This window comes from Dendrobium catenatum, unplaced genomic scaffold (assembly GCF_001605985.2).
Source record: "Dendrobium catenatum unplaced genomic scaffold, ASM160598v2 fragScaff_scaffold_370, whole genome shotgun sequence".
Lineage (NCBI taxonomy): Eukaryota > Viridiplantae > Streptophyta > Magnoliopsida > Asparagales > Orchidaceae > Dendrobium > Dendrobium catenatum.
This window is the reverse complement of record NW_021318832.1, coordinates 2,446,762-2,459,520: the sequence shown is the minus strand read 5'-3', so window position 1 is coordinate 2,459,520 and position 12,759 is coordinate 2,446,762. Positions and strand designations below refer to the sequence as shown.

General features: G+C 33.4%; 1 protein-coding gene across 1 annotated transcript in view; it reads right to left on the bottom strand.

Annotated features, from left to right (window-relative positions):
- Positions 1-12,759, bottom strand: part of LOC110109538 (casein kinase 1-like protein 2) — a 32,836-nt gene that overhangs the window by 11,735 nt on the left and 8,342 nt on the right. Inside the window, exons 7-13 of the mRNA XM_028693804.1 lie at positions 11,735-11,796; positions 11,485-11,548; positions 11,312-11,396; positions 11,100-11,226; positions 10,883-10,965; positions 10,764-10,821; positions 10,131-10,267 (exon numbers count right to left, since the gene is read on the bottom strand). Of these exons, the coding sequence (XP_028549637.1) occupies positions 10,131-10,267; positions 10,764-10,821; positions 10,883-10,965; positions 11,100-11,226; positions 11,312-11,396; positions 11,485-11,548; positions 11,735-11,796 (616 nt within the window). The remainder of the gene's footprint in view (positions 1-10,130; positions 10,268-10,763; positions 10,822-10,882; positions 10,966-11,099; positions 11,227-11,311; positions 11,397-11,484; positions 11,549-11,734; positions 11,797-12,759) is intronic.

The window sequence follows — 12,759 nt, the reverse complement described above, 5'->3', positions numbered from 1 at the left end:
ATTTTTGATCCACGACTAAACATTCAGCATTCATCCAATTGTTAGTTCATGTAATCAAGAGTTAAACTTTAATGGGAAATACAAGCAAACAAAAAAATCATGAATAGATTAAAGGGAAAGAGGAGTGGCTTGATAAATATCAAACTATAATTATATACTAACCATAACTACTCCAAACCTAAGCATATTATTTGTTAATCCTCAAAAAATCTATCATCACTTATCTATCATACCAGAATAAATATACACTTTAGTTGTTTCCAAAGTCCTCACACAAGCAAGAGAGCAAAACAAGATCATGAAAGACGAGCCAAGTCATTTTAATTACAAGAAAGCTTTGGAGGATTAATGAATATTTAGATGACTTTAAAAAAGTTAAAAATATAAAGTAAAGATGGCAATCTATATTAAGTATTATATGAAAAAGAATATTTATCATTTTCTTAAAAAAGAGAGAAAAATAGAAAAAATATACAATAAGTTTAACAGAAGGTTGGAAGCAACCCTAACTAGCATCAATAAGGTATAGCCTTATTCCTCATCAAAAGATAGATGTATGGCTTGGTCTAGCAGATTATTATACAAGACTAGAGTACCGTAGGCTAAAATCCTACATATGAAAGGGATAAAGATTTCTTGATTATATAAAATTGGCATGTAGTTTCAATTAAACAATACAACAAATATATTTGCATAAGAGCTTAACATAGCAATTAACACTCTCATTATCATATGTCTAAGCTGCAATAATTTTTTTTTTATTCAAACATGTAATTTAAATAAATCAATGAACAACAAAAATCTAGAAATATAAAGTCATGTGCGTCATGTGCATTGTATATTATAGCACACATATAGCTGGATAGTGTGTGCTATTTTGGTTTGTTGTGCTTTACCATGCAAACAGGGCAAGAGGTGGGCTACACTATAAGTTGTAGCACGTTATTTTTCACTATTGACATATATGATTGCAAGCATAAATACTACTAGTAAAATCAATAGACTAATAAAATAATTTTCAAAGATGTTTTGACATGCAGGATTTGGGAGAAATAACAAAAACATGAAGACAATAATTGCTCGTGATAGGTCGGTCAACATTAAAACAATCTAAAGATACCTATATTGAAAAGATGTGAAGCAAATTAAGCATAATAATTGTGAAATTTATAAATATGTCATTGGTTAATTACTTTAAACTCTAAAATAAATAATCTAAAACTAATGAGAAAGTAGAACATGTCTAAAATTCATTAAACTTAGTAATTTGTTTATTAATATATGATATGGTATGAATAAGAATTAATAAAGCTCATATCAAGGGAGCAGTGAGCTAGTATAGGTCAAATTGAAGAAAGATGCATAAAGAGGTTATGAAGTAGCTTATGCGCTACTTAAAATGTGTTCTTAATATCTCATTACAATTTACAATTTAGTAAAGTTAATATGAAACTACTAGTTTTTTGTTGTTGATCTAAATAGTGATCTGATAATCGAAGTACAATCTTATATATTTATATTTGGGTAATATTGCTATTAGTTATCTACCACAATTACTAACAATAATAGCATTATATACCATTAAAGGAAAGTAATATAATTATAGAAGTAGGCAAAAAATGTTTTGGTAGAAGAAATCTTTAAGTAATAAAATATGGGATAAGTGTTAGTTATTTTGACAGTTAAATTGTTATGCATCTTGCTAAAAAAGTACCTTTTATTGCAAAATAAAATATACACTGCTAAAATATCACTTAAACTAAGATTATTGAAAGATGGTGTTTTGTTGTTGACACTTGACAAAATTCAGGAATGAACATGGCTAACATGAACACAAACAAGATTATAGAATGTAAGTTGGAGATTTCCAAAATTCTCAATTTACCTTCATGGATAATTAAGAGGTATCATACAAAATAAATTTCTGCAGAAATTACATCAATAATTTGATCTCCAAATGCATAGAATTTTTGCTTTAAGTATAAGCAAAAAATTCAAAACAACAAATTTTCTAAATAAATACAAATAAAGTATGTTCTCGTATGAAAATAGGCTCAAAATTTTACTATAAAATTATATATTATGTATTTTCTTCAACTCAAAATTTTACTGATATTTGTTTTTTTATTTTTTCATTTCCATGAACTCTAATAAATAAGATGTGAAAATAGAGCATAAGCTATGTGGGTATGTGTCTCTAGTTGTGGTTCTTATATGGGTTTTAAACAATGAGGGATTAAATAATAGTGAGAGAGAGAGAGAGAGAGAGAGAGAGAATTAGAAAAGAAGAAAGAGGGAGAAAATTTTATTAACTCTTTCATTTGTCACCACAGTGAACTGTCTCATTGTCGGTCAAACTTTTATTACCCTTTTAATATTTAGAGGATTATGTAATAAAGAAAACTATGATGTACCCTTCCTAATGATGGTGGAATTTTTTTCTCAAAGTCAATCTATCTAAACCAAGTAAATTTTTACAAATTTTGCGTTGAGTTTAAATATCTCAATGCAGTGGAAGTGTGATATTATCTTAGATAAGCATGTTAATTTTGGAATAAGATTGACATTGTCAAGGACAAGTTAGATAAAGATAGAAAAATAGTGATTTCATATATATAGGGAATAGACCTCAAAGTTATTTTTTTATATATACTATTATCAGTCTCTTTCTTCCTAATATTTAGCAAATTACAGGGCAAAGAAAACTATGACAGAATATTTTTCTTCATGTAACCATCGGCATAAATAATTCAATCTCTCCACAACAACAACAACATCAATATCAAGCCTTTATCCCACTATGTGGGGTCGGCTACATGAATCTTTTTTCACCATTTTGCCCAGTTCTAAGCAATGTTTAAAATTGCGTATTCGGGCATTGAGGCGTTTTTCATTCGTGAGGCGAGGCGTAAGCCTCAAGGCGTTTTGAGGCGTAAGCCTCAAAATCAAAAGATTGCGTAAATATAAAATGATAAAATTTTTATATACTAATGAGTGAATAATATAAAACATAAAAAAAACATAAGATATGAAGTGAAATCAAAATATCTCAATAATAAGACAACATGAAATATAGTTCAACTCAAAATTCTATCTTTCCCAAATCCCAGTATTCTTTTCATTAGCATATAATTCTAATTTCCAAAAATAAATATCAATGACATATCACATAAGAACTCATAAGTCATCAGCACTGTCATTACTAAGGGGCATTATGGTGAACTGCTCTCTCCCCTTCCTCCTTTCCTATAGAGTCCAATGTCGGGCATTTACTTTAAGATATATGTAAGTTTTAATATATATAGCGTGACGCGTAAGCCTCATGCCAGTGAGGCGAGGCAGGCCTCAAGGCGGGCCTCAACCAAGTTGAGGCGCAAGCCTCATAAAAAAAACTCGAGGCGTAAGCATCGATGCGTTTTTTACTTGAATTGCGCAAAGGCGGGCCTCAAGGTGAGCCTCATATTGCGCAATTTTAAACCATGGTTCTAAGTAAATTCTCATTTAAATCTAATAAAGAAAGGTCATTTCTAATATTTTCTAATCAAGTCTTTTTATGACAACATTTACCTTTATTAACATAAGTCAAATATATACATCTACTTTCTTAACCGGGTCATCGGAAGGCCACCATTTTATGTGACCAAACCATCTAAGGACACTCTCTCTAATCTTATCTTCCACTACTACTCCAATGTTTTCATGTATATGCTCATTTTGTAATTGTCTCTAAGAGTAAAGCAACTTATCCACTTGAGCATCCTCCTCTCTGTAACACTTAACTTAATATTATGCTTCTCTTTTAATGATCAACATTTTATACCATAAAGCATTGCAGTTCTAACCACTATCTTATAGAATTTTCTCTTAAGTTTGAGGGAGACTTTTCTATCACACAACAAGCCCGATGCATTTCTCAACTTTAACCATCCAACTTGAATTCTACTAATAATATCCTCATCTATTTCACCATCACTCTAAACAATAGATCCAAGATATCTAAAATGTGTACTCTTATTAATGACTTGATTAACCAAAGTCACAATCCCCCTACTAGAACTATTATTACTAAAATTACACTCCCTATATTCAGTTTTAGATCTACTCAAATGAAAGCCTTCAGACTCTAAGGTTGATCTCCATAATTCAAGTTTACCTTCAACTCCCTCTCTTAGTCTTATCAACAAGAAGAATATCATCAACAAAAAGCATACACCAGGGTACAACCTTTTACAACTAGTTAGAACATCCATGACTAAAGCAAAAAGATATGGGCTTAAGGTTGATCCCTGATGTAATCCAACTGAAATGGAAAATACTTAGTCAAACCACTTTGTGTCTAAACACAAGTAACAACTCATGCATACATATCCTTAATGACTTGAATATAAGTATTATTAACCCCTTTCTTTTTTAGAACTCTCCATATCACTTCTCTCGGAACTTTATCATATGTTTTCTCTAAATCAATAAATATCATACGTAGATCCTCCTTATTCTCTATATACTTCTCCATCAAACCTCTTAATAAATGTATATTTTCCATAGTAGACCTACTCGACATGAATCCAAATTGATTTTGTGAAACATTAGTATCACGCCACAACCTATGCTCCATAACTCTCTCCCATAGTTTTAAAGTATGTGATGAGGACAGCTGACCATGAAAGTTTATCAGAGGAGCCGAAGATCGACGGCCATGATTGTACCACTTTATTTTGAGTTATTCTTTGTATTTTGATTTATTTATGCATTTTTTTCATTTTTACCCTCACTTGAGGGAGTAGGCCTATGTGATCTCAGTGGGCACTTTTTTTATTTGTCTTATTATTGTATTTTAGCTATTTATAGCCCCCCCTTCTTGTTTAGGGATGGATGGTTATTAAGAAAAAAATTCAGCACTTTGTTCTTGAGATCTTTGAGAGTTCTTATGAGAGGTGAAGTCCCTAAGTGAGGGCAACATATTACCCACTAGTCGCAGGAAGCGTCTGAGCTCGTGGTTTGAAGTGCCTAGGTGAGGGCAAAGTATTACCCATCAGCCGCATGAAAGGTCCGGGCTCAAGGTTTATATTCTCCACCGACTCCCTCCCTTTCTCCAAGTCGTCAGCCCCCATTTCCACCATCATCCCTCCTTTCTCCTAACCGCAGGCCACCCTCTCTCTTTCTCCTAATTGCCGGCTCAACACCCACCTCCCCTCCTCCTAGCCGCCAGCCCAAAGCCTTCCCCTTCCTCTTAACCGCCAGCCTCCACCTCTTCTCCTTCCTAGCCGCCGGCCCTAACCCTAATCCCCTCCTAGCCGCCGGTCACATCTCCCCTCCTTTGCCTCCAAATTTTCCAGTCTTACTACTTTCCTAAAATAGATCATGACAAATTTGGAAGGAAATTAATTCAATCTTGAAACTATTTCAATTTTGAATTCTTTCCTAATTTAACATGAGTTATATTTGAAAAGTTTCTCAATCAAATCAATTAAAAGAAATATGGACATAAATCTCTTTTAATTAAATTGGCTTTGCTTGGAAACTATTTGAAATCCTTCCTAACTCCTCCCTCCCTCCTTTAGTCGCCATCCCTACCTCTCTCCTCTCTAAATCCTACTTCCATTAAGGCTCCTAATTATATTTCCAATCAATGTCCATTAAAGAATTTCAAATCCCTAATGAATTACTTTCCATATGTGATGCATCTTAAATTAGGAAGGTTTAAATTTCATATTTTAATTCATCTCGAATTTGAAATTCTTTCCTAAAATTAGAGAAGTTATATTAGGGAAGTCAAAAATACAAATAATAACTCAAAATAGAGTGGTACAATCATTGTCGTCGATCTTCAGTTCCTTCTTTGATAGACTTTTACGGTCGGATGTCCTCATCAGAAGGTATGTTAAATCTAAAAGTATATTTTTACTATGGCACACAAGATGCAAGCCATGAGCTCGGTGCCATGGTGCACTCCAAAGCACAAATGGCATTTTATTTCCTTTCACATAGCCACAACTATGGTGTAAGAGTTGTGTCTAGTTATATTGTGTTCCAGAATGCTTGTCATAAAGCACAATTGATAATTATGCACTCTAAATCATTATCATAGGCATCAATTATCATATTAATTACACTAAGTGATATAAAAAAAAGTATTTGCTATAATGGCTGACCATAATATTTTTAAGGTACTAGATGAAGTGGTTAAAAGAAAAAACGATATCATGTGTATGGCTTTTGATTACACATATAATCAATTATTATTTATATCAATAAGGCAACTACAATGAGTTATATTACGTTAGGTTTCATAATTATAATTTGTCACATAATAATCATATTTATCATTCTAATAATCAACAATATCATAAATATTATAAACCATCATCATCATCATCAAATAGTTAATATTCCTATTATAATGCCTGATAAAATTTAGATGACCATTGTGTTTATTATCATCATGATGTAGTTCCTTTGATATCCTAACATTTATCAATATTGCCTCATACCATTAAAGAATCATTTAAATTAACTATCACATGTTTATGTATTTTCAACTAATTTTAAAATGATTTTAAAACCTTTTCAAAACTACCCTTAACAAACTCATAAATCTTCTTTATATCCTCTTTAGCAAATGACTTAAATGCCCTAACTACTTTCATCTATGTTGACATATATGGAGGCTATAAGCGTAACTTGGGCTTTAAGGGAATTTTAAGACTGGAGGTAGATATTTTGCTTTTAAAATTGGAAATAAGGGCGGTGATATGGTTGACCATGGGAAGTGAGTAGAAGCTTGAAAGGAAGCGAAAGTATTGGTATTGAGTAATATGAAAGGAAAAAAATCAAAGTTCATTCACTAGTGTCTTTACCTTGGCTCAGGAAGTGATTTTCTATGCTTATTGGATATTTCTTTTATGTGTTGAATTATTAAACATGTGATTGATGATCAATGATGCATAAAATTGATTTAAGAGAATCATATATCTATGATGATGAAAAGTCAGTATTTTCTATGTTTGCATATGCTATACAATATCATTCTTAGATTTTGCTACATATAATTCTATGTGCTTTCATTTGAGAGACCATATTATATGATTTAATTTATGACGATTCCTTCATGTTAAGTTGCTATATTTTATAATATTGAGATATAGTAGCACCAAGCATGCATTAACTAACATGAGTATGTTACGCCGGCCCAGGAGGGGCCGGCTGGACCGGTCCAGGAGGGACCGGTCCGGGTCTATTCCAGGCGACGGAATAGACCCAGCGGGAGCCAGGCGCTGGGCGGAAACTTGGTGGAGCCCATTATGGGCTAAATGCAAAATTAGGAGGGAAATATTTTGAACTAAGGGGTGTTTAGGTCATTTGTAATATTCCTTTGTCTTTAATTAGGTGTTTTTGGGAGGGATTTGAATTATCTTGAATTTGAATTGTTTTGTGATCTAGGTTTTGGTGTCTTGGGCTCTTGGCTTCGCCGGAGATCTTTTGGAGAGTTTTTCCTTCCTCTCGAATTGAAGGAAAGTTGTATCTTGCAAGTGCTTTTCATCCGTTATCGAAATAAAAGTGTTTGCATCGTTTTCCTACGCTTTCATCTCAGATTTTTCTTGTATTTGGGCTGTTTTTCTGCTGTGGACAGCAGTTTTTCCTTGGATCTACTTGATCTTGGGAAGAAACACTTGGAAATCCAAGTGTTTCCTATCAGAGTATTACATATGAAAATCCTATATAATGCATATCTCACACTTATAAAAAAGATCCTATGATATGATGAATTACTGTCCTTGAAAAAGCAAATTGATTTATATTATTAATGATGTGCGCATGGAAATGATAGCTATGAACTAATCCATACTTGGAGATATCATTGTGATTCACCTTGTCAGAGGGTAAGTTAACCTGCTTAACTCAAGTTAACCTGCAAAATTCTTCTTCAAATATGTAGGTTGATCTACAAGTTCCAAAACTATCATATGATTCCTTTTAAAAAATATAGGTTGAACTCACGTTACTACCGACAGGTGACTAGATTCTTATATGGTGTAACTGATGTTAGTCAAACAAAGATATACGATGCATGTCAACATTTAGATCCAAATCATCTTAAATATGTTTCATATGTTCAAGTTACATATGCTGATAATGTAAAAGATTCACACGAACCAATTCAGGCACATTTACGATGAAAATCAGACTTCCAAGAAAGGCTCTTGCATGACTTCAAGAGTTTTATTATCGCCAAGACATGTATCAAAATTATTCTAGCCTTTTTTTCCTAGTATTTTTTATTATTTCTTGGTTATTCGATTTAACTGCTAGGATTATCTTCATTTTGAATTAGATGATCAATTTCTAGGACTTAAAAAAAATTAAGTTTGAATTAAAAATTGTAAATTATAATTCTATAAATAGGTGTTGCATGAATGGTATTTTAATAATTAATTATGAATCAAATTTGTAAAGAGTCCTTCCAAACAATTCACTCTCCTATTTATCCACTCTAAAAATGTTATCTTCTTGCTCTATCCTGTTTTCTTCAATTTTTGAAATTCTCAAGTATCGGAAATAACTCTCCCAAGTAGGGTTGTAAGTGAGTCGAGTCAGCTTGAACTCAAATCGCTATCAAGCTCACGAATTGAGATTATCGAATTCCGAGTTTGAGCTCAAGCTTGTAGTCCAGCTTGTATACTAAACAAGCTCAAGTTCGAGCTAGTCCAACTAGATCCATTAGCTCATCGAGCTACTTGATTTTAAAAATACACAAAAGCCCTCAATTTTTTTCGCAAAAGCAAGGGTGATTGCTGGGGCCTAGGAGACCATATTCACCTGCCCTAATTTTCTTGTGACAATGCCAGCGGTGAGAGTTCAGATGGTGATTCGAACTTGTTCAAGCCTGTGACTCAATGCCTGTGAGGTAAGCTATGATTCTCTTTCGATTAATATGCTTCCACTTGCCCAAGTTGGCGACAAAGAAGCAACACCCCCTCAATTTCATCTCGAGCCAAGCTCTAGAGCTTGTTCGATGGGCTAGACTCGAGTCGAGCTGCACTTTTGAGGGACAAGTCAAGCTTGAGTTTGTTGTAAGTCGAGCTAGACTCAACTCGTTTGCACCGCTACTCCCAAGACTCTTCTTCCCTCAAAATGCACAAACTCTCTTCCAAAGAAAAAAAATTTATTGGTTCTCCATCCAAAGCGCAATTCCTAAAGTAACAATATAATATATCCTCAAAAACACCCTTGGACAACTCTCTTCTATTCTTTCTCTTATTCTCTCTCCACAATTCCAATTGAATTCAAGAGAAAGAATCAAGCAATTCAAAGGGAAATTCAAGGAAGAAACGAAGGGAAAATCAAGCAAGGTGGTCATTAATAAGGGCTCATCATCAATTTGGGCATCAGATTCTTTTCTTCTAGTGGGTGGCAAACTTCTAGAGAGGAGGGATATGCCAAAGGTAAAATTCACATTTTCCAAGTTATTCCAACAACAGTTAAGAGGGACAGGAGAAGTGGGGTAAGCATCAATTGCCAAATGGCTTGTTGCCCTTCACTAACATGAGATGGAGTAGCTATCAAGATGATGAGGAGAATAAGATCGGTTTCTTAAATTTTTCATATTTAACATTGATTTCTTGCTAGATTTCCAATTGGACCAGACTCATAGACAAACTGTCCTTCTAACCAGTTCAGTTTATTAAATATTGCTTGTGTTGATAAAAAATAATGAAATTAAATCGGAAACATAAAAAATGATAGAAAAAATGATGGCTTTGATGCCAGCCATATTTATGAACAGAAGCAAATATCTAACAAAAATTCTCACTTCCCCCTCATATGCTAAAGAATGCAATTATATTCCAAAATAGATTGAAATTATTTAAATGACAAAATATCTTCCAAAGCATCACCCTAAAGATTATTCAAAGCAAAAAATTTTAGAATTTACATTTTGAATAAAAAAACTTCAAAACAGGATGTTTAGTTCGTTGAAATAAAAACATAACACAGATAAGGGATAGTTTTTCCTGCTTCAATTTAATATACATAGAGGACATTGCGTCAATAAAATACATTATAATTCACAAGAAATTCAGAAACCCAAAATTAAAAAACAACCAAACAGATCCAGAAAGAGAACTTACCACATCTTTTGAAGCAGGTAAATCATTTACCCCTGAAGCCTTCTGCTTCGTCAAGCTACCCGCAGATACAGCAGGCACCGACAATCGCCGGCGAGAGGGATCAGTTGCGGACCATCCACTCGTCCGCCCTTCCTCACCTAAAGCAGTAGTTAACATGCATATATAAATTTATTTTTCAAACACAATGTAAACTGATTCTACCATAGATGAATGACTCAATAATTCTTAAGAATGCACATATATAGACCAACGTGATAAGTTACAAGGAAGAAAGCTTAGCTATTTTAGACATTATGTAATTAATGGCACTGGGACCTATGTGAAAGACTTAACAAAAAGTATGAACCAATTTGAAACGACCAAAAACTTCAGTGACCCAGATGCAACCTACACTATAATTTATGGTTGGAATTACACATCCTTTCATACAATGATTATAGTTGACTTGTTCATGCAAAATGCAGTTACACATTATCAGATTTTGTACCAGATCTTAAAAGAAATCACAAATATATACGTGCATCTCAGAATAAACAGATATCCATAATGAGATTTCTATAACTTGGCAAGCTAAGCCTTTTGGCTTTTCCTTCATTCCAATACAAGAATAGTAAAAAAAATGCAAACAATCACCTGAGTGCATCTCAGGAACTGCAGAAGCCATGCCATTGCTAGGTCCAGCACCAGAACCCTTAAAAAAATAGATTAGATGAACTGACACTTCATAAAACAACATATCATTCCAAACTTACAAGAGCACGTGGTGGAGCATTTGCAGTTTGAGACTGCTGGTACTTCAAAATAGTCCAATCGAAAATATAATCAAACTGGAAACCTAAAAACCGAGAAAGCATACGAATGTCAATTATCCTAAGAATTCTAACCCACCAAAACAAAGAGTATTAGATAAACAAAGATTTAATGATTTCACAATGCATCTTAAAAGCCATTAATGCAAAGAGACACAACCTTCACGAATAAAAAGATCGCGAAATAGTCTCTTAAGATAAGCATAATCAGGCTTATCATCAAATCGTAGTGACCGACAATAGTGGAAGTAGGATGCAAATTCGGAAGGATAACCTCGGCATAAGGCCTACAAAAAAACATTCTATAATGGTTAACCATAGTAAGAAACATAGGATCCTATAGTCAAATTCATCATATGCAGCGAATATTACCTCAATGGACGTGGAGACCTTTTTTTCACTAATTTTCTCATACTTTTGTTTCTTAGTTCCTGCTTTTAGTCCTTGCCATGGAAGACTAAATAGAAATGGGGAACAAAATTATAAACAGAAATGTAATGGATAAATAGTCAAATATCTTCACTTGCAAAGAAAAAAAATGGCACCTTCCCCTTAGAAAATACATCAGCACAAATCCTAGAGATTCCAGATCATCCCTCCTACTTTGCTCTTTATACCATCAAAAGGGTATGAAATTAGAAGCTTATGATAAGATAAGTATTAAACAAAACATTTAAGAAGGCAATCGGATTGCCCGATAATTTAATTTAACACAAGTTCTACTGCTAATAGGGTAGCACTGAAACTAGAACCGTTGAGACAATAATTCTAGAAGCATTTTGTGAAAAGACATACCAATGCCTAGATGAGTATTCATGCTTGCATATCTAGCCGTCCCCGTTAAGTTCTTGTTCTCTCTGTAATATATAAGAAAAAAGGAATTCGGAGGACACGAAAATGAGTTCTTGTCATCTCTTGCTGCGATGAAGGGGAAGAATAGATAAACTAGCAACAAAAGATATAATCATATAATTAGTCAAAATTAATAATGAATATCATCAGCAGGTGTAACTAATGAAAGAGAATTCTATTGTTGAGGTTGGTTTCACTAAAAAATTCTAAATCAAAATTAGTAGAGTTCAATAGCTTTATCATTCATGTTATGCAAGGCTCAAGGCAAATGTACAAGCTTTTTCATGAGCTCAAATGATAAAACCAACTAACAAATAATTTTCTAGGCTTAGGATTAAAAATATGTTGCAATCGCTACGTAGTGGATATGAACCAAATTCAATCAGACAGTAAAAACTTCAGAGGATTGTGTGGAGAAGCTTGGCCAGTCAAGATAGTTGTTTCAACTGGACAGAAGATTTAACCTAACAGGAGAACTTCGATGGTGCATTTGTGAATTCACAAAATCCTTCACTAAAAATTCCTCCAAATTTTGGAAAAATGCCATAAAAATACCTTCTTTTTTTTTTGTTAAATAATTTTACTATTAATCTACAGAAATTCATTCAAAGCCTTCCCAAAACCTTTGTGTGGCATCCTGTTGAAACATTTAACAACATTATACCAGGAAGATGATAGGTACCACTTGAATATTCCAAGTGATTCCTATCGGATCTTTGCCAAGACACAAATATTCCGCTGTTTTCAATAGAAAAACAGCCACCAATAGTGGAAAAACTGAGAAAATAGGGAGAAAACATTGGAAAAACAATAGCAACAATTGTATTCCACTAGTAGACGATCAAACCCAAAGCAAGATACAATGTTCTTCAATTCCAGAGGAAGAACAACTCTCCCACAATCTCCGGCAACGCCAAGAACCCAAGCAAGAAACCCTAGAACACAAAACTCTTTTCAAAATCAAGATG